General features: G+C 32.4%; 3 protein-coding genes across 5 annotated transcripts; all 3 read left to right on the top strand.

Moving 5' to 3' along the window:
- Positions 1-223: 223 nt before the first annotated feature.
- Positions 224-1,474, top strand: LOC132618959 (uncharacterized). Of its 2 annotated transcripts, none has more exons than XR_009574404.1 (3): positions 224-506; positions 779-837; positions 1,236-1,474. XR_009574404.1 is itself a non-coding variant. In XM_060333941.1 (3 exons), the coding sequence occupies exons 1-3, from the start codon at positions 275-277 to the stop codon at positions 1,285-1,287; spliced, it is 324 nt and encodes a 107-aa protein (XP_060189924.1). In that variant the 5' UTR covers positions 224-274; the 3' UTR covers positions 1,288-1,474. The 2 variants fall into 2 exon arrangements, 1 of the variants encoding a protein (XP_060189924.1); XM_060333941.1 differs by having other exon boundaries at positions 798-837.
- A 3,141-nt stretch (positions 1,475-4,615) lies between these two features.
- LOC132617766 (nuclear transcription factor Y subunit B-3-like) lies at positions 4,616-8,949 on the top strand. 2 transcript variants are annotated; one of them, XM_060332841.1, is made up of 3 exons: positions 4,616-4,826; positions 7,913-8,414; positions 8,655-8,949. In XM_060332841.1, the coding sequence occupies exons 1-3, from the start codon at positions 4,787-4,789 to the stop codon at positions 8,755-8,757; spliced, it is 645 nt and encodes a 214-aa protein (XP_060188824.1). In that variant the 5' UTR covers positions 4,616-4,786; the 3' UTR covers positions 8,758-8,949. The 2 variants fall into 2 exon arrangements, with proteins under 2 accessions (XP_060188824.1, XP_060188823.1); XM_060332840.1 differs by having other exon boundaries at positions 4,618-4,826; positions 7,886-8,414.
- A 2,021-nt stretch (positions 8,950-10,970) lies between these two features.
- On the top strand, positions 10,971-15,167 carry LOC132617984 (nuclear transcription factor Y subunit B-6-like). Its single transcript, XM_060333053.1, has 3 exons — positions 10,971-11,182; positions 14,052-14,586; positions 14,812-15,167. Exons 1-3 carry the CDS (start codon positions 11,143-11,145, stop codon positions 14,915-14,917), a joined length of 681 nt encoding a protein of 226 aa, XP_060189036.1. The 5' UTR covers positions 10,971-11,142; the 3' UTR covers positions 14,918-15,167.
- The last annotated feature ends 5,674 nt before the right edge of the window (positions 15,168-20,841 follow it).

Here is a 20,841-nt window from a genome sequence, read left to right as displayed (position 1 = left end):
ACTATTTTGTACATTAGGTGACATGATACTTGACAAATATTTTTTTTCATACAAATAATTTATTTGTGGTGTCCTATTTAATGTAGTTATATATTTATGATTCTTTTTATTTGTTAATAGGTAATAGTACTTAATTGTCATTGTTGTTACTTATATTTATTTGCATTATAGTGTTTGCATATAATAAAGAAGTAAAAAAAAAGTAGAAGTTATATAGTACAAAACAAGTAATGAACGGAAATTGACTAGTCAAAAATGCCAAAACCTAGTCCTAATGCCTCCGGCCGCCACAGCCCTCCACATTTCCTTCCTCCTTTTGTCAATTCCACCAAACACAAATCTTTATTACTCCATATCAAAAGATTATAAGGGGTTCTTTGGTGTTATGCAATGGAGATGGCTAATTGATTTTTTTAATTACACAATGGAAAGGCAAAAATGTTGTATATATTTTAAGGGATGGTTCCTCTTGTATTACATCTACATCAACAAGATCTTCATAGCTGGTCTGTTATAAATTTCGAGCGCTTTTTTTGTTGTATTTGAATCTCATTCTGTTTCTTGCGGATTTCACTCTTTGTCACTATATTTTTTGGTTACTTTTTTTCGTTCCTCTTTATTGTTTTTAAGGTACACTTCAACTTCCATTTGTAACTTATGTTGGACTCAGTAGAAGCATTTTTATTCCTCTTCTTAGTTAAAGAGAAAAAGTTTGAATCTTTATGTTCATTTGTTAGCTTTGGTATATTAATAATATTTTATTCATTTTTTATTGAAGCTTTTGATATGTGATTCAGGAGATGCTTTTGATGGAATTAATCTTGCTCTTTTTTTAAGGTTAGTGGTTATTGATTTTCCTACTTAATATTTGTAGTTTATTGAGTTGAATGAACTCTCTTGCTATTTCTTAGGGATGTTGTTGCTTATGTTAATATTTTTATGTTTCACTTTATCCATCTATAAATCATTCATGAAACAATAATGTAGAAATATGCTTCTTTCTTAATTGAGGTTTTGTTAGAAGAAACTCTTAGTGTAAAAGAATGAAATGTATATGAAATAATTGGAGTTTTGATATCCTTTTTAAGATTACTTAGAGTTTCTTTATAAAAATATGTAAAGATTTTTCATGAGAATTTAATCGATAAATTTCTCATAATATATGATCAACTGTTAGATATATTTATATAGCCATTCGTTATATTTCTGATGTTTTTTCTTTATCAAAATTAAAGGCAAATTTATGAAATTACTAGAGCAGCAATGACAAACTGGAGCGGATATTGATCAAATTAAGATGCAATTAGAGGTTGTGTAGGAGGAGAGAAATCAGAAGATCGTGCAGGTTCGAGTCTCAAGCAATATAATGCTATTGTAATCGGTGGCATAGATGAATTGTGTATTGTGAATGCTTGAAATTTAGATATGTAACAACGTGTAACTTGAGACCTATTTTGGAATCCAAAAATTTTGTTTCGTATAGAAGAATTATTCTGATTAACAATGCTTTGTGGCATACTCTTCAATATGTAGCGATGAAATTTTAGAATTCATAGCTAATTGTATATATAATTTCCAAAAACAAGGTTACACATTTCACTTCTCGTAGCAAACGAAGAAAACTTTTAGTTATAATTTTATATATTTTATAGCTAAAAGAATCCATTGTTAGTTATGTACAAAAATATTTGTAGCAAATAAGTTAATTCATGGCTATAGATTTTTAAGCTCGTAGCTAAATGTAATTTTGTTGCCACGAGATTGAACTATAAAAATAGCCACCAAATTTGTATTTTTGTGGCAAATAAATTAAACTTTTTGCTACCAAAGAAAACGTTGTAGCTACAATATAAAGATTGCTACAAGTTTTATTTGTCGTGGCAAATGAATAAAATTATTTGCTATAAATATATTTTTCGTGGCAAGAACATTTTACCATCACAGCTACAACACAAAAGAATTCGTAGCAATAAGTATTAGTCCCTAGCCACGGATCATGTAAAGTCTGTAGCTAACTTTTAGCTACGCTACATATTGCTACGGATGCTACGGAAAGAAATATTGTAGCTAAAGTGTTTAGCCACGAAAATTTTCATATTTAGCTACAATGTATTTCGTAGCTATATATGCATTTTGTTGTTGTGCCTAATAGTTTCAGAGATTGCAATAGAGGTAGTTTCCAGTAGTTTCTGAGGGAGTAGTTTAAGATAAGTGTAAGGGGAAGTATAAGGGGTAGTGCAAATAATAGTAATTCTATATTTAGAACAAAACCTTATCTTGCTATTATTTAATTTAGTTAGATTAATTCAAGTTAATAAGATGTTAGCCATATGTTTGCGATACAATCTGTTGGATGTTGTTGTATAAAATTTTATTTACTAATATGAAAATGTTAGTTGTTTAATTCTAATTCCAAAATATTTCAACTATAAAAAGTATATAGTTTTTCTTTATTTTACCAAACTCAATATTTTCTAAGCAAAACCAAAAAAAAAACCCCGTTAAATTCACTACTACTTTTTAAAAAAAATTGGGCCTCTGCTCAAGTGATAGAGAAGGGATATAGGAGGGTAGAATGTACGCATACCTTACCCTTACCTCGTGAGGTAGAGAGGTTGTTTCCTTAAGACTCTCGGCTCAAGTGATATGTCAGCATCAAGAATATGATTAAAATATAAGTACACGAAAAATTCCTCATAGATTTTGTAGAGAACTATAATAAAGTTAACTGTGGCTTCTTATCCTTTGCGATGTTACTTCAAAAAAGAAAGTAAAGAAATACATAATTTAAAACTAGTAACATTCTCCTTTTTTTCTTAAAACATTCTTGAGTTTCTCTCTCCATACAGTCCACCAGATAGTTGCTAGATTGCATTTTCCAGATTATTAAATGGTCTGTTATGCCATCCTTGTAGCAACTCCAGTGTGGTCTTTGAGATGCTCCACTTTAGGCAGAAAATGTTTTAAAAAAATGTCTGCACTTGTGCAGTAATTTTGCAATGTAGAAACAGGGGCCCTAGGTGGGCAAGTGTAGCATGCATTTAGTTTAAAGACTAAAAACTGCAGTAGTTAATTACTTGCACTATTCATTCATGAGTTCTCGCACTACCATATTTCAAATGATCTGCTTCAAATTCTTTTTACCTGCACTCATCTTGTCATCATGATGCCAGTATTCAATCGTGCTGCCCTTGTGTTGAGGACTATATCAAAGCCTGTAGCTTCTGATTTGAACCCCAGATTCCAATGATCCATCACAGTCACAGGAATGGCACAGGTAAGTGAGTTATTTCGTATCTTGGCTTGAATACTAAAAAGGGATCTTCAGAAATGTCCTCCAGCTATGGTTACAGAGTTTTTAATACATCTTCAAATCAACAATTCCACTTTCAGTTTTGATATGCAAACTACCAACACTTGTCTTTTTTTTTTTTTTTTGTGTGTGTGTGTGGGGGGGGGGGGGGGGGGGGGGGGGGGAATTCAGAGAAACCAAGGTGAAAATATCATTGAAGTTGGTCGTTTGGACATCATCAGAGAAAGATGGCATTTTTGGAAGATTCTAGGAGGTAAAGCAAGAATTTTACTCTCATTAGGAAGTGTGATAAATACTTGGCCACCTCTTTTTGTTTATGTGGATCATGCTTATGCCATGCATGTTGGAAACCATATGTTATTTTGATCTCTTAAATCTCATTATTTTTACAGGCTATGCAACAGGAGACTCTAAGTCTGGTGAACTAAAGTAATATTATCGCGATATCGAGAGCGACCCCAAGAGGTGTGATGTAGAGGGTGAAGCCATTGTGTCTAAAATAATGACGAAGAAGCTGTCCAATAGTTAAATCTCAACTGTAGGAGTTTGATTAATATTGGAACTATTGTATTTTGGATGTTGAACTAAGTTATTTTAATTGAAAATTAATTATTATAGTACTGGAATTATAATTCTGTATATATTAATTTTTAGTTAATTCAGTGTCTTCAGTTCTGGCTTCAAGTCTCTCTGACACGGTGTCTTTTTTTTTTAATCTTTTTTATTTATTGGCATTTTTGCCTTTGATAACACAGTATAGAACTCCTTTGGATGGGCTTATAACTTATGACTTATACACCAAAAATCATAAGTTAGGAATTCTAGCTTATAACTTATGGCTTATAAGCCAAAAACATAAGTTAGGAATTCTAGCTTATGACTTTTGGTTTATTTTTATTATTTTGACTTAAAAACGAGTGTTTAAGAGTACTTTTTTATTTTACGCAAACATTATAAAAATGCTGAAAAGCCAATCCAAACAAGCTCATAGTCTTACATCGAGAGTACAGTGAAAGTTGAGCCTTCTGATTCTTTTTTTAGTTCATCTTCCTAACAAGGGGTTTATGTACTTTTAGAAAAATAGGGATAATGTAACATCATTATATTTGTGCAAGATTTCCATAGATATGTCTTTATTGTGTTATATTACATGTGAAAACCAAAAAGGGTTTCAGATAAGGGTTTTCTTAATTTGCATATGAAAAAAGTTAGAGCAAATTTAGGAAGAATCTCATTTGGGTTGAAACGTTTATTGCATGAGTGTCATTGTTGAGAAAACATGCATAACTTTACAAACTAGCTAGGAGCACGAGAAAAAAACAATAAAAACAAGTGCAAGTGGGGTCTCTCCTAGTTTAAAAATTGTTCTTGTCCATTTGGAAGAAAAAAAATGCTTATAAAAGTTTATTAAACTTAAGTGTACTACAATTAGAACCTCAACACTAAACTCAAAATAAATAACAACTTAAGAAAATGTCTGGAAGGAACACTATGAATCGAGCTTCAAACTCAGGTAACTTCTTCACTTTTTTTCTACTGTGAATTCGTGTTCTGAAACATTGAATGTCTTGTGTGTGATTAGATCGACCGGATTAGATCATCAGTGAATAAACAATAAAAAAATTACAATGGTGGTTGATGTTGTTGTTGTGTGTGTTTTGGAACCTAAACAACTTAATTTTCTTCTTTTCCGTAGCTAATAAAGTTTTGGTTGATGAATTTACATGACGAAGAAAACATAGAGGGAAAAAAAAAAGTTGAATTTTGCATGTGTTGTGTGTTTCATCATATACCATTAGATTGCCATGATTTATTTATTTTCGTTATAGCCTTTTTCATACTGTTTCGAATTGCTTGTTCTTATGCCGATGGTCTACCGGAAACAACCTTCCCACCTCCCAGGATAGAAGTAAGATTTGCGTACACTCTATCCTCCCCAGACTCCACTTTGTGGGATTTCACTGAGTATGTTATTGTTGTATGTGTTGTGTGTTGATATATATATATATATATATATATATATATATATATATATATATATATACCAAATTCTTCTAGTCTGTTCACTATTTTCCTCTTGAATGTACCTTCCAAAATTTGAAAATCTGTGATTGAATTACTAAGACCTGATCATGACTAAATAAAAAATCGAAGATGACTTTTTAAATTTTATTTACTAAACCACAAAGATCCATGCATGATCAACAAAATTATTAAATCGTATGACCATTTCATCTAAAATTTCTACTAATTTGTGACCAACTTCCAAAATTTGAATGTCTTGTGATTGGATCATGAGTAAATAAAAAAACAAAAACTTCAATTGTTAATTTTCAAGCCTTTTTTTTTTTTTTTTTGGCTTGAAGTACCACTTAAGTTTCTTGTTTAATTTTCTGCAGTTCAACTTTTGAACATCAGACCAAAAAAAATAAAACTTTTGAACATCAGTTGTCCACCCTTTGATAGTTTTGCATGACCAACAAAATAAAAGGAAATAAGAAATAAAAAAGTTTGGATTTTTACATAAAGGAACAGTTTAATTTTTGATACATTTAAATGAATTTCTTGGCTATCTAAATTGTCAGTGCTATTCGGTCACTCAGCTTTTACTTTAATATCATACCTAGTTACTGAATTTGTTCATACCATGTGATTGTCGAAACCATCAAAAGGATGTTGTACTTTTTGGTCTTCTGAAAGTAAAGACAGATCCAAAATTTAATTTGATGAGGTAGTCCATCACACTGTTGTAAGGGCTCAGACTTCAATGAAATTGAAATTTTAATAATTTTTAACATGTACTATATTTATATCTCGTGTCAAATACACTATTATTAGTTGATCTCATTAATTATATGCTACATATAGTGGCGAGGCCACCTTTATTTGAAGGGCATGATCGATGGACACTCATTCACTGAAATTTATATTGTATAAAGAGGTTTAAAAAGGTTATGTATTATATACTATATGTTGAAACTCATTAATTTTTCCATGTATTACCTATTTATGGTTTGATCCCTTAATGATAATATGATATATACATATGTGTGGAATGTGATTGATCTATAAGGAAAGTTAATTGCATTTTTAATATTTTGTGAGTTTGTAGATTGCTACTTTCTTTCACGTGTCAGATAGATTTTGCGGAGGTTTCATTTCAAGTTCCGTTTCAGTTTTAGTGATTTTGTCTGAAACTATTTTGTTTGTTTTTTGGGGGCTAAATAAAAGTCTTTGTTTCTATTTGTTTTATTCGTCCTTTTCTTCTGACAGAAAATAACCGTGTTTGAAACAAGAAGTTAGCCTAGAAGCACTAAATTTTGGTGTTTACGTAATTCATGAAAAAAGGGTAAAAGACAAATGGAGAAAGAAAGATGCTTTTGTCTCTCCTAAGGAATTAATATTCGGAGAAAACTAAGCTATATATATTATCAATTTTAGTAAAAATACAATGACAATATAAATAATTTTATGCAATTAGCTCATCTTTACCTATTGTAACAAATCATATCTTATTTTTAAGATGTCAATTTTCACATTTTGAAAAGGCTTATTTATAGATATTTTTTGAATGACTTGATTATATAAAAAATTATTTACAGTGATGGTGTATAAAATTTGAACTCATATATTATCATTAGTGGTTGTATGCACTTTCAATTTTTGAGTTTTAATCAGAATGGTTTCCAAATATTTCATGTTTGGTTGAACATTTACATTAGTATTCCTAATACATAAGGCCAGCGCTTTAAAGTTTAACATTGCTCTTAATATCGAATATATTTCCTTTTATTAACCTACTATATTTTTATCCAGCGCTTTAAAGTTTAACATTGCTATTATTTCCGTGTTATTGAGCTTAATTCGTATGTTAGCCTTTTAATGTCACGTTGATGTTTAGATTTATTATTTTTTTTGTTTTATATCAACTTTTATAGTCAGAGATTCTTTTTCATACTTTATAACTTAATGTGCTGATATTTATATTAATTTTATTTTCGTACTATATCAACTTATATTGTTGAGATTCTTAGACGTACTTTATTAACTTATATGGAGATTTTTACTTCATGCCAATAGTCACGTTTTTAAATTATCTATATGAGCAACAAACAAATCAAGGAGCGTGTGTACGCTTGCTTGAAGATAGCGCATGATACCAATCGATTTAAGATTTTACGGGAAAGAACCTAAAATTGATCGTATCACGTGCTATCTTCAAGCAAGTGTACACGCTCTCCTTAGATACTTTTTTATTTTCATATTTTAAATACTAAGTAATAGAGAGCAAATATCTCATATTCTTCATGTCCACAAATTAAATATGTCTCACTATGGCACTAGCATCATTTTCTTTTTATATTTAAAAACTCATATCTAGTAATTGAGTCATAGTTGATCCAATTGACATTTTGGAAACTAAAACCATTTGGTCTAAGATAGTAAACTAAAGTAATTGTATCTGCACAAACCACTTTGACATTTCATATTACTTTCTTTTAACTAGTGGTGGATCCAGGATTAATTTAGAAGTTGTGCTTACATATAGATGTATGTATGTATGTTTGGAAGGTCCAAGTAACACTGGCATTGACACAGAGGCCGAGCGACTATCCAGGCGCCTACAGCATTTGCACCTCCCTGTCGCCAATGTGACGAGAATCATGCGCCAGATTCTTCCGCAGCATGCAAAAGTCACAGACGACATGAAAGAGACGGTACCACAACTTGTGACCCGTTTTATCCACCACATCACTAAAAAAGCTAACGAACGTTGCCAAAGGGAGCAACGGAGGACTGTGACAGCTGAGGATGTTCTTTGGGCCATGAACAAAATTGGTCTGACTAACTATGTTGGGCCTCTTACCTTGTATCTCCACAAGTATCGTGAACAGGAAGCTGAGAGTTCTTTGAACTCACGCAAGTCCAATAATGTGAGGCCCAATTTTGAACTTGCTCTTGCACCGCCAATTGGGTCAGCCTCAGTTTTTCCAATTAACTGTCCACCAATGCCGACTTATTCGTACCCCTATTTTCCTCCGAATGGGTTGTTCTATGATCATGCAGCTGCCACGATGAGAGGCTTTAATATGAATTTCAGGTAATGGGTCATAACTCAATCCGTTCAATTGCTCATCTTTTATTTTAATTATTTATGTTTGGATTGCATTTCAATCCGTCAGGTCACACTATTTTTACCCACTAAATTGATGGGTCGTGTCAAATGCAACCTTTTGGATCAAGTCAACAAATTGATCACAAATTAACCAGTTAAAACTTAGTCGAGTTAAAACAGATTACTAATATATGAGTTGATTTTGCCACCTCCATTTATTTACAGGAATGAAATGGTGGTAAATGATGATAGTCCCGCTGAGTCTTCGTCTTCGTCAAGTTCTTCTAACTATGGTTTGCCTGGGATTAATGATCCATATGGACAGTGAACTGATGATGAGTACAAGAAGATGACAAGCATGATCATATATCCCAGCTGGAATAATGCTTCATGTTTTTCGTTTAAACTTCGTTGTGACTGTATCTTTTAGTTTCTTGTTATCTTTTCAAGTATGTATGCTTTTAATTTTCCTTGTGTACTAATAAGCTACCTGGATAATAAATAAATGTGATGTTAATCATTTCCCTATGTTTGAACCTGGACATGAAGATTGGTTGCATGATGCTAATAACCCTCTTTTTTCTTCTTGTGAAAAGAATGCCACTTTGTCAAGGAAATATACAATCGAGCTTGCACCTGTTTGGGATTCTCCAAAAATGCACCATTTTTCCCACACGGGACCTAGTGCATTTATGAAGAGTCCTAACAACATAGCAAGTGCCAAGCGAGTAACCAATTATTATGGTTTAAAACAAAAAAGGAAGGGAGGCTGGGAAACGGAAAAGCAGGGAAAGCAATGAATCAAAATGGTTTTCCTAAAATTATAGGATTGGTTGTACTTTTACATTAGTTTACATCGAGCCTCAAGAAGTTTTAATATCGAATTCATTTTATGTTATTACCCTACTAAATTGGTCCACGTGGTCGATATTTTTTGTCTCAGTCTAGAGTTAAAAATTATATTTATTTCCATACTATTTAATTCATAGGATGAACCTTTTAATCACGTGTTGTGCACGGATGGTCAAATTGGTTTATTTCGATACTATTTAATTTGTAGGATCAATAACCTTTAATCATGTGTAGTGTATGGATGATCAAGCTATTTTATTTCCGTACTATTTAATTTGTAGGATCAATAACCTGTTAATCATGTGTAGCGCACGGATGGTCAAATTGTTTAATCTCCGTACTATTTAATTAGTAAGATGAACCTTTTAATCACATGTAGCGTACGGATGATCAAATTATTTTATTTCTGTATTATTTAATTCATAGGATCAATAACCTTTTGATCACATGTAGCATACCGATGGTCAAATTCTTCTATTTCTGTACTATTTAATTTGTAGGATCAATAACCTTTTAATCACGTGTAGCGTACGGATGGTCAAGTTGTTTTATCTCCGTACTATTTAATTCGTAAGATGAACCTTTTAATCATGTGTAGCGTACTGATGTTCAAATTGCTTTTATTTTTGTACTATTTTAACTTATACTGTCCAGATTCTTGCTACACGTCAAGTTAGTTACTACGGAAATAATACAAGTCGTTCAATCACGTGCATTGAGCTGTGGTTTTTACTTTTTAGTTTATACACGATGTTAAATCAAATTTTTGTACTATTTTAACTTATGCTGTCGATATTCTTGCTACACGTCAAGTTAGTTAGTACGAAAATAGTACGAGTCGTTCAATCACGTGCATTGAGCCGTGGTTTTTACTTTTTAGTTTATACACGATGTTAAATCAAATTTTCGTACTATTTTAACTTATGTTGTCGATATTCTTGCTACACGTCAAGTTAGTTAGTACGGAAATAGTACGAGTCGTTCAATCACGTGCATTGAGCCGTGGTTTTTACTTTTTAGTTTATACACGATGTTAAATCAAATTTAAGAAGTAATTTAAATGCTTATTTGCTAATAACTTTTATATACTCCATGTAATTATAGTAGCATCACATACTCCCAAAACCTGTATAGCGTCACACAGATGTTCTTAAAGACATGATCAATCAGTTAAATTAACCAAAATGCTGTGTATGCACTGTCGCGCATACTTAGAGTTATGATGGAATGGACAAAGTCAATTTTTTTTAAAGGTGTTCAAGATTTAATACATACATGTATGCTTAGGATAATTTTCTACATACGGAATATAATTTTTTGATAAAGGGTGCTCAACTAACTATCATTCGTTATCTGTGGCTAAGCCGCTGATAGCAGGATCCTTCCACCCTAACCATAGGTCTCCGATTCGATCCTTAAGAATGAAAAAGTTCTTGATCGGGAGCCTTTTTTTCAATAAACGTTACGTAACGCGAGTCGGAATCATACAGAGTCCAAAACAAGTACCGAACACCACTAAAATGGTTTCAGATAAGGATTTTCTTTGCATATGAAAAAAGTTAGAGCAAATTCAGGAAGAATCTCATTATGGGTTTTGGAAATTGCATGGGTGTCACTGCTAAGAAAAACATGCAGAACTTTACAAATTAACAACACGAGAAAATACAATAAAAAAATGCAAGTGGGGTCTCTCCTAGTTTAAAAATAAAAAATGTTCTTGTCCATTTGGAAGAAAAACGTGCTTACAACACAAGAACAACCCAGTGTTCCTTTAGACATTTGCTTACAAAAGTTTATATAAACTTAACTCTACTACAATTGGAACCAACACAACACTCAAAATAAATAACAACTGAAGAAAATGTCTGGAGAGAACACTGTGAATCCAGCTTCAGATTCAGGTAATTTCTTCACTTTTTTCTACTATGATTTTGTGTTCCGAAAAATTGAATGTTTCATGTGTGATTAGATCGATTAGATCAGATCATAAGTGAATAAAAAATTGAAAATTGCAATGATTGTTTTGTTGTGTCACAACTTGTGTATGTGTCTTTTGGGCCTAAACCACTTAATTTTGATTGATAATTGACATGACCAAGAAAACATAGAGAAAAAAGGTTGAATTTTGTGTGTTTGATCATATACCAAATTTTTATAGTCTGTTTACTCTTTCCCCGTGAATTTTACCTTCTGAACATTTAATGTCTCGTGATTGGAACGACTAGACCAGATCATGAGTTAAAAAAAATGACTATGGTTGTCGTCATTTTTATTTTTTTTGGGCCCTAAACCCCTGGAACGACCAGACCAGATCTTGTTTTTCTGTAGCTAATAAATATTTTTGATTGATAACTTTGCTTGATAAGAAACAGAGAAAGGTTGAATTTTTCATGTGTTGTGTGTTTGATATATACCTAATTCTTGTAGTATGTTCACTACCTTCCTCATGAATTACCTATTAAAAATCGAAAATGACTTTGAAGGGTGTCAATTGACACCCATTCGCTGAAAAATTACACTATATAAATAGGTTTACAATATTTATGTCTATATATTTTATGTTGAAACTGATTAGATTCTTCGTGTGTTTACTTATTTATATTTTGATCCCCTTAATGATAAACTGATATGCATATGTCTTAAATGTGATTGATGCATAAGGAAAGTTAATTACATTCTTAAATTTTGTGAATTTGTAGATTGTTGCTTTCTTTCACATGTTAGATAGATTTTGCTGAGGTTTCATCTCCAAGTTACTTTTCAGTTTTTTTTTTTTTAATTTTGTTTGAAACTATTTTCTCTGTTTCTGGAGCTAAATAAAAGTATTTGTTTCTATTTCTTTTATTCTTCCTTTTCTTCAAACAAAAAATAACCGTATTTGAAACAAGAAGTTAGATTAGAAGCACTAACCTTTTGGCGTTTACTTAATTCATGAAAAGAAAAGAAAAAAAAAAAGGGAGTAAAAGACAAATGGAGAAAGAAAGATGCTTTGGTATCTGACTTAAGAGATTAATATTTGGAGAAAAGTAGGTTATATACTTATATATGTTATTAGTGATATACATTGACAGTACAAATAATTTTCGCTATTATCTAATCTTTGCCTGTTATAGCAAGTTATGTTTTATTTTCAAAATTTCAAATTTTACATTTTAAGAAGACTTATTTGTAGATATTTTTTGAATGAGACGATATAAAAAATAATCATAATGGTTTCCTAATATGACATGGTTGCACATTTATATTACTCCTAATATGTATAGCTTTATAAGTTTCAATGACGAATATATTTCCTTTTACTAACCTATTACATTACTTATCTATATATATGGCTAATATTATTATTATTGTACTTAATTATGTATTATTATTGTACTTAATTCGTATGGTCAACCTTTCAATTTCACGTACTGATGTTTAAATTGATTTTATTTTCGTACTATATCAACTTATACAATCGAGCGCGATAAAAAAAAACAGGGAGTTTCGACCCCAAATTTCGACCACATAAGGTTAAAAAAGTCGAAATTTCGACCAAAAGCCAAGGTCGATAAGGGCTTGGTCACAATTTTTTTTGACCTCATGAGGTCGAAATTTTTTTCGACCTCATGAGCTTAACTTAACGTATTGATAATTAAATTGATTTTATTTCCGCACTATATCAACTTATTATGTCGAGGTTCTTTTCGTACTTTTAATAACTTAACTTACCGATATTTAAATTGATTTTATTCCCGTACTATATTAACATATGCTGTCGAGACTCTTCCTTCATGTCAAACGGTCAAGTTTTAAATTATTTATACGAGCAACAACAAAAAAAAAAAAGGAGCTCGTGTACACTTGCTTGAAGACAGCTCGTGATACCAATCGATTTGAAATCTTAAATGTTAAATTGATTGGTATCACACGCTATATATTAGCAAGTGTACATGCACACCTGATTTTTGTTGTTTCTCGTATAGATGATTTAAAAACGTGACCGTTGACGTGAAGTACGAATCTCGACAGCATAAGTTAATATAGTACGAAAATAAAATCAATTTTAATATTAGTATGTTAAGTTAATAAATTACGGAAAAGAATCTCAACCGTATAAGTTGATATAATACAGAAATAGTATCAATTTAAATATCAATAAGTTATGTAATAATGTACGGAAAAGAATCTCGATTGTATAAGTTGATATAGTACAGAAATAAAATCAATTTAAACATCAGTACGTACACTAATTAATACAGAAATAAAAACAATTTTAAACTTTAGAGTGCAAGATAAAAATAATACTTATTAAATTGATCGGTATCACGTGCTATCTTCAAGCATGTATACATGCGTTCCTTAGATACTTCTTTGTTTTCATATTAAATAGTAAATACTAATAGAAAACAAATATCTCATATTCTTCATGTCCAAAAATTAATTATAGGTCCCTCTACCATCATTTCTCGTTTTATATTTAAAATAGTTGATCCACTTGACATCTTGAAAATTAAAAAACGGGCTAGTATAAGTACGTTTATTTGAAGCTTATATGTAGCTACAATCTTTATAATCAATAAGAGTCTTAAACATAGTTTAAGTTTTTATGTTTGGAAACTAAAACTATTTGGTCTAAGATAGCAAACTAAAGTACGTAATTGTATCTACACAAGCCACACATTTCATACTACTTAGCTTATTAAACTAGCGGTGGATCCGGATTAATTTAGAATTCGTGTTTATATATGCTTATTTTAAAAAAAAAAAAATCATTTATATGTATGTAAGGTCCGAGTAACACTGGCACTAGCACGGAGGTGGACGAGCAACTAGCCAAGCGCCTGCAGGATTTGCACCTCCCCGTCGCCAGCGTGACGAGAATCATGCGCCGAAATCTTCCGCAACACGCAAAAGTCACCATGGCCACGAAAGAGACAGTCCAAAAATTAGTGACCCGTTTTATCAACCACATCACTAAAAAAGCTAACAAACGCTGCCAAAGGGAGCAAAGGAAGACTGTGACAGCTGAGGATCTTCTTTGGGCCATGAACGAACTGGGGTTGACTAACTATGTTGATCCTCTCACCTTGTACCTCTACAAGTATCGTGAACAGGAGGAAGCTGATAGTTCTTTGAACTCACACAGGTCCAATATTGTGAAGCCCAATTTTGAACTTGCGCTTGCACCACCTACTGCGCCAGCCCAAATTTTACCAATAAATTTTGCGCCGACACCAGAGTATTCGTACCCCCATTATCCTCCTAATGGGTTGTTCTTTGATCTTGCTGCACCAGCCATGATGACTGGCAACATGACTTTCAGGTAAAGATAGGAAATGGGTTAGTTCGTTCAAACATGAACGGGTCAAATAACGGATCATAACTTAACCTCTGCAACATGGCCCAACTTCTCATGCTTTTTATTTTTATTGTATTTTTATTTTTCTTAAAATGGTTTTGGTTGCATTTGACCCATTAGATCACTATTTTGACCGAGTTAAACAGATTACTAAAATATAAGTTGATTTTACCGCATCTAAATTTACAGGAATAGAAGGCTGACAAATGATGACGGTCCTGCTGAGTCATCCAATTCAAGTTCTACTAACTATGGTTTGCATGGGGTTAAAGATCCATATGAACAATGGAAATGATGATGAGTACAAGAAGATGACGTAGCATGTAATATCCCAGGAATAATGCTTTGTGACTGTATCTTTTAATTTCTTATTTTCTTTTCAAGTTTGTGTGCTTTTTCCTTGTTAAGAACTCTATGTTGTGTAGTGTGTACTAATAAGCTACCTGTATAATAAATTAGTTGGGAGACCAAAGACTTTAACGGAAATATTATTTATATTTTGTGGCATATGTACTTTGCAAACTTAACCAGCAATAAAAAAGATGACTATTACAGCAGTAATTCATAGCATAATTCTATTTCTAATTCACATTCTCATTCTCCACAAATTAGCTAAATTAAACATACCAGTATTATAAGACAACAATTAAGGATCTACTCTCAAATTATCATAATATTATAATAGTTCTTTCTAAATCTCTCCAGCCATGCAACACAAATTCAATATCTAATTACTATGAATCATTTATGCTTTTTTTACTGAATGCTTTTTTGATTTCTTCGCAAATTAAAACAAGAACTAAAAATCCAAAACAATGATCTTTCAGGCAGTTTATTCATCAATTGAAGCTAACTGCAGTTTATTGTTTTGGTGCAGAAAATTCCTTAACACGATGTACATTATTTCTTTAATTTACCTATTCTGCAAAATATTTACGTACATAATTTAGTACTCGTAAGGTCAAACTAAAATACATAGATATAGAATAAGGGAGTTGTTGCAAATGTATAGTCGAAATTATTTTGGAAATAACGTCCATATAAACGATAAATTTTAAGAAGGATACAGATAGGTACCTAAGATGGAGCAAAAAAGTAGTTTCTTTAGATTTCGCCAAGATTTCTCTCCCTAAAATACAAATCATTAAAGCTCTCTCCTTCCGAGGAACTTAAATGGCAGATTTAATTCCACCCTCCCCAAACCACCGGATCCAGACCAAAACATTTCAACTTCCAAAAGAGTTACTTCATCTTTCAAAGAAAAATAACTAACAAACACCTATGAGGAAAACAAAATCCTCCAAGAAAACTTCATCACCGACACCCAGATGGAGGCGGTGCAATCGGAGTGCGAGACCCGCGACGAGGAAAATTCAAAGTACCAAATAGTTCTCTCCAACGAGGATTGCCACAGGATCTACTAGGGGCGTCAATGGTACAGTTCGGACGGTTATTTTATAAAATTTATACCATATCAATTTTTCAGTTATTTCATTTTGTAGAATCAAAATTAGGCTTTTTGAAACCGTCCCATCATCTCGGTTTCTCTTCGGTATCGATACGGTTCGAGTAATTTTCGGATTTTTTTATTTGAAAAAGAACATTATGTTATATTCACTAATGAAAGTTTAGATACGAGAAGAAAACATGAAAGACGACAATAATAAAAATTGATTCCACTATTTTACGGTAGTGTAAAAATAATGTTGAACAAAAACCAGAAGTATAGATTAGATGACACAAGGGGGAAAGTCAATCGAGATGAGACTCAAGAGCTATATCTACTAAGATTAAGTATTCACTAAGAGATATTTGCAAGAGGAAAGATACCTAATACTTTGTAGGCTTCTATCCAAGATCATTGGAATACCTTGTATCTTACAAGCTAGTTACTACTCGAGATGCTAGAACTAATTTAATTTCGAAAGTAGTAAAAAAAAGGTTAAGCGTTGGAACTTTAGGTGTTAATTATGTTGCCGGCTTATAGTTCATTTTTATCATCACAACCCAAGGCCAAAATTTTAATATTTTATTATATTTAAATTTAATATAAAATATATTTACACATCTAAACTTATTCGGTACCGTTCGGGTTTTTTTCGGTTTATTTTTATAAAATTAAAAATCAATCTAATTATTCGGTATGGTTCGAAATTTATATAAAAATCGTCGGTTTTATTAAAAGAAACCTAAAAATCGGTTCGATACGGTTCGATCGGTTAAGTCGATTTTTAGAAAACCATTGACACCCCTAGGATCTACCATCCATGCAGATATTCCTTTATTGTTAAATAACAAGGAAAGAGGATCTCACATCACCTTCTTAAGTAAAAAATTCAAGATATGTGGAAAACAACATAAAATTTCCCATTAATAGATCTAGGGGAAGATTACTATATTGTCAAGTTCGAGAAAGAGGGAAACATGGTCAGAGCTTTACAAATTGGACCTTGGTTCATCTTTGGGCACTTTCTGTCGGTGCAAAAATGGAAACCTAGTTTTGTGGCCTCCGAGGCAGTACAAAACCTAACGGCGATTTGGAAGTATCCATGAAAAATCTTGTTTTACCATATGTGTTCATCGGGTCCTACAAACAAAGCATACTTTACAAAGAGGACAAATTCCTATGTAAAGCTTGCGGGAGATTAGGGCATTCTTCTAGTACTTTTGTTCGAAATCCTCCACCTCATACCCAAAAAACACATGTTCAAATGAATTTCCAAATCAGCAACTCTAAAAGAGACAAGACGAAAGGTAAATGGCAAATTGTGACTTTTCCAAAAAAGAAAAAAGCCACATTGGACTCTGGTAACATTAACTCGAAAGTTCTGCCTGACTCAGGTATCAATGTTAAGATTTATGCTGCTGATACAGGTAAGTATCTTAATAATCAAAAACTTAAATATTAGACTCGTGTGTCTAATGATATTGTTCCTAAAAATTTGGATCCTCAGAAGGCGAGACAAGGAAACCACCTCTCTTCCTTGGTCCGCACAAAAAACCACTTTTTGGCTCTTCAAAACCTGCCTCTGGTTTTGAAAAATTCTAAAGATTTTTCTGAAAAATTGGAAAATCATAAAATTACTTTAAAAAAAAATATCCAAATTTGCATGAATGATAACTATTCTACTACCAACACGTTAGCTACAAACATGTCACAATACCAAGAACAAATTTCCCAATAGTACCCTTGAATTAATGGATAATGACTCTTAATTATACCAACATGCAGAATCATGATAATTTTAAATGACACCCTAATAATATTCTTAATTCTGATCCTTGTAACCTTCCTAGTTACCACCAACATTTTCCCCCTAATTACCATCCTTCTACTAATAACTTATCTCAATAAGTGTCCACTCCTACTCACCACGTGTATAATGAAAAATCAAGTATGGATCTTCCTATAAAGAATACGCTTACCCATTCGAACTCCATGCAAACTGACAACCACATCATTAGCTCTACTTCTACTACTACTAGTTCTTCACTAGAACCATCCACTAGTATTACTACTATAAATCATATAGCTTCCACTCAAAATGCCAAGACTTCCATTCACCCTTCAGAGGAGATACAAACTAATTCGGCTCATAAGACACCAAAGGGTACATTCAATGGAAAATCTACCACCCCTACATCCCAGTTACCAAACCAACCACTGATCGTCACATACCCTCCCCTGCCACAAAACCATCAACCATTATCTTGGGTCAAAATGGGGTTGATGGGTCATGCATGCTTATTCAATCTAGTGATCAATGGGCAAGAAATAATGGTGATTATCCAGAATCCTCACTATCTTGCACAACTGATCAGCGAGGGAATGAGGATTACCATGAACAATTACTTCAATCAACATTGGATACAGAATACCCTGCACCATCTAGCCCCAAACACGAACAACAACTTTGTTCAGTTGATGGGTCAGCAATGGAACATGCATCAACCTATGAACTTGAACATGTAAGCCAATCGATTGATGGACCTGCCCTTCTTTCCACCAGAAGAAATATCTACTACTTGTCATACCCCATTTAAACCGGGTTGAAATAGAAGTACAACATATTGGTGATTCCTATTTTTGTTTATTTTAAGGAATTCATTAAAGTTGAGGAGTCGCCACCTAATTATTTATGGTGAATTAGGACACCTAAAGTTTATTAAAGTTATTTTTAAAGTTAGCGTTGTTTAAGGTCTGCGAAACTTAAGATTCTAGGTAAGGGTTCAATTAGTCTAAATGGAAGGTATTAGGCATCCTTTAAGACCCATTAACAATGGTTAACCGACCGGACTTATGTTAATTAATCAAGGCTAAAATTTAAATGTAATATTTAAATATTTAAGAAAGTATCTTATAAGTATTGCTAAAGTTATTTAAAGTAAAACTTGTAGAAAATAATAGTTGCATAAAAGAGTTTAATTAAAAAAATAAACTAAAAGAAGCGGGACATGTAATGTTTATATGTATTTGGAGAAAATGACTAACAAAAATAAAATTTTAAAGGCTTTATGGAAAGACTATTAGTTTATTGTATATTGTTAAGGTTGTTTCAAATATGTATTTCAAGTGTTGGAAAAGAAACTAAAGTGAAAGAATTATCTGTTGAAACTAGTTTGCCTTTTATTTCTTAGAATAAGCTAAAGTCAGTGTAAAATTTGTGACGTTTTAAACTTCTAAGATAGTAAGCATAAATTATGATTCCTTTAGTCAAAATATGTAGTCATGTTATTTTGAGTGTCAATTGTTCTAATAATGTCATAGATACTATAAATAGTTTAGAAAATAGAAGTGAATGTAATTTGCGAAATTAACTACCCATTACTAAACTAAACTCTTAACGCCATTGAGGTTTATCTAAATTAGCAAACAAAATGTTAGTCATACAATACACGTTAAATACACACAAAAAATAAAAATAGAGGGGTAGATATAATGTAAATGGGCTTGGCCCATTTGGACTACTATGATCCGTTGGCAGCTATTGGGGCTTCGACCCAGATTTTGTTCTCTAATCTGGCTGCGAACAGGGGTGACTCGAGAAGGAGATTTTGTTGGGCTTTGGCCCAACACCGAATGCAGAGAATGACGAGTCCCTTGGACACGTATGTGATGGTCATGCATAAAACGAAAGAAAAAGATTAGTATGTAATCAATGAATAACGTTAAACTTACAAAATATGAACTTTTTGCAATATACAAGCAAGACAGCCTTTAGACATAGGCAGAAAGCAGTATATGACCACTAAAAAATGAGACAGGCCAGAAAACAGTAATAGGCCGAATACAAATGAGCAGATGAGCAGACCTTGAAATCCCCCTTTTGAACAAATGATACAGACATGCATTACACACAATTGATTTAAAACAACTTTCCCGTAAAAGTACAGACAGATCTACATAGGTGTTGCATGGTATATTTCGATCACATTTCAAACAAAATAAGACCCCCAACATGTACAAGTTCCTCAGATTATCCAATGAAGTTCATAGATACCATGTTTTGTATTGAAAGAAAACAAACTCTAAAACCCTCCATCTACATTCTAAGACCCAGAATTCCGGACTAGTTAGCAAGATTATAAACATACTGCCCAGCCCAAAACAGAATCACACAGAGGTCTTGGTAAAGTACTATGTAATGACTAAATGCACGTGAAGAGTCATTTCAGATGAGGTATTGTACAAATAGGCAAATAGGCAAGTGTTCAAAATCTGATCCTTATATGAAAGTTTAGATTGCTTGCCACATTCAGGGTCATCATACTATTTAGATGATGCATATTTTGAAAGAACAATCCTACAGACCAAAAGCAGGACCAAAAAGGGCAAGGATATTGCCTAAAATACTTTTCAAGCAGATACGGATCTCCAAACAGATGCAGAGAAGGATTAATCACACCTAAGCATAAGTAAATTACTAATCATTGCAAATTTGGCATAGTTTGAGGCAGACACATTCATGTAATCAGTTGAACTTCATCAATCTAATAGCCATACAATAGGTACCTTATAGGATGTCATGTTGGTCTAAGCTACTTTCATCTCACAACCCTTTAGAACATATGTGATTTAACACTAATCTAAAACATGCTTGTACAGTAAACTGTGATTAATATGTTGACAGAACATTCACAACACATCCATGGGCAACCAAACAGCAGACTTAACTAACAACTAAGTGGACATGGACAAACATAGAGAAAAATAGTCAC

This window comes from Lycium barbarum, chromosome 11, assembly GCF_019175385.1.
Source record: "Lycium barbarum isolate Lr01 chromosome 11, ASM1917538v2, whole genome shotgun sequence".
Taxonomy (NCBI): domain Eukaryota; kingdom Viridiplantae; phylum Streptophyta; class Magnoliopsida; order Solanales; family Solanaceae; genus Lycium; species Lycium barbarum.
Note: the sequence above shows the minus strand (reverse complement) of the source record. Positions and strands in the feature narration are given on the sequence as shown.

Bases quoted from the DNA above. Each gene is read 5' to 3' on its own strand.
- LOC132618959 (XM_060333941.1), top strand. From the start codon at position 275: ATGCCTCCGGCCGCCACAGCCCTCCACATTTCCTTCCTCCTTTTGTCA. The intron at 507-797 runs GTCTGTTATAAA...TATGTGATTCAG, and splicing joins CAACAAGATCTTCATAGCTG to GAGATGCTTTTGATGGAATT. The intron at 838-1,235 runs GTTAGTGGTTAT...TCAAAATTAAAG, and splicing joins AATCTTGCTCTTTTTTTAAG to GCAAATTTATGAAATTACTA.
- LOC132617984 (XM_060333053.1), top strand. From the start codon at position 11,143: ATGTCTGGAGAGAACACTGTGAATCCAGCTTCAGATTCAG. The intron at 11,183-14,051 runs GTAATTTCTTCA...TATGTATGTAAG, and splicing joins GAATCCAGCTTCAGATTCAG to GTCCGAGTAACACTGGCACT. The intron at 14,587-14,811 runs GTAAAGATAGGA...CTAAATTTACAG, and splicing joins ACTGGCAACATGACTTTCAG to GAATAGAAGGCTGACAAATG.
- LOC132617766 (XM_060332840.1), top strand. From the start codon at position 4,787: ATGTCTGGAAGGAACACTATGAATCGAGCTTCAAACTCAG. The intron at 4,827-7,885 runs GTAACTTCTTCA...TATGTTTGGAAG, and splicing joins GAATCGAGCTTCAAACTCAG to GTCCAAGTAACACTGGCATT. The intron at 8,415-8,654 runs GTAATGGGTCAT...ATTTATTTACAG, and splicing joins GGCTTTAATATGAATTTCAG to GAATGAAATGGTGGTAAATG.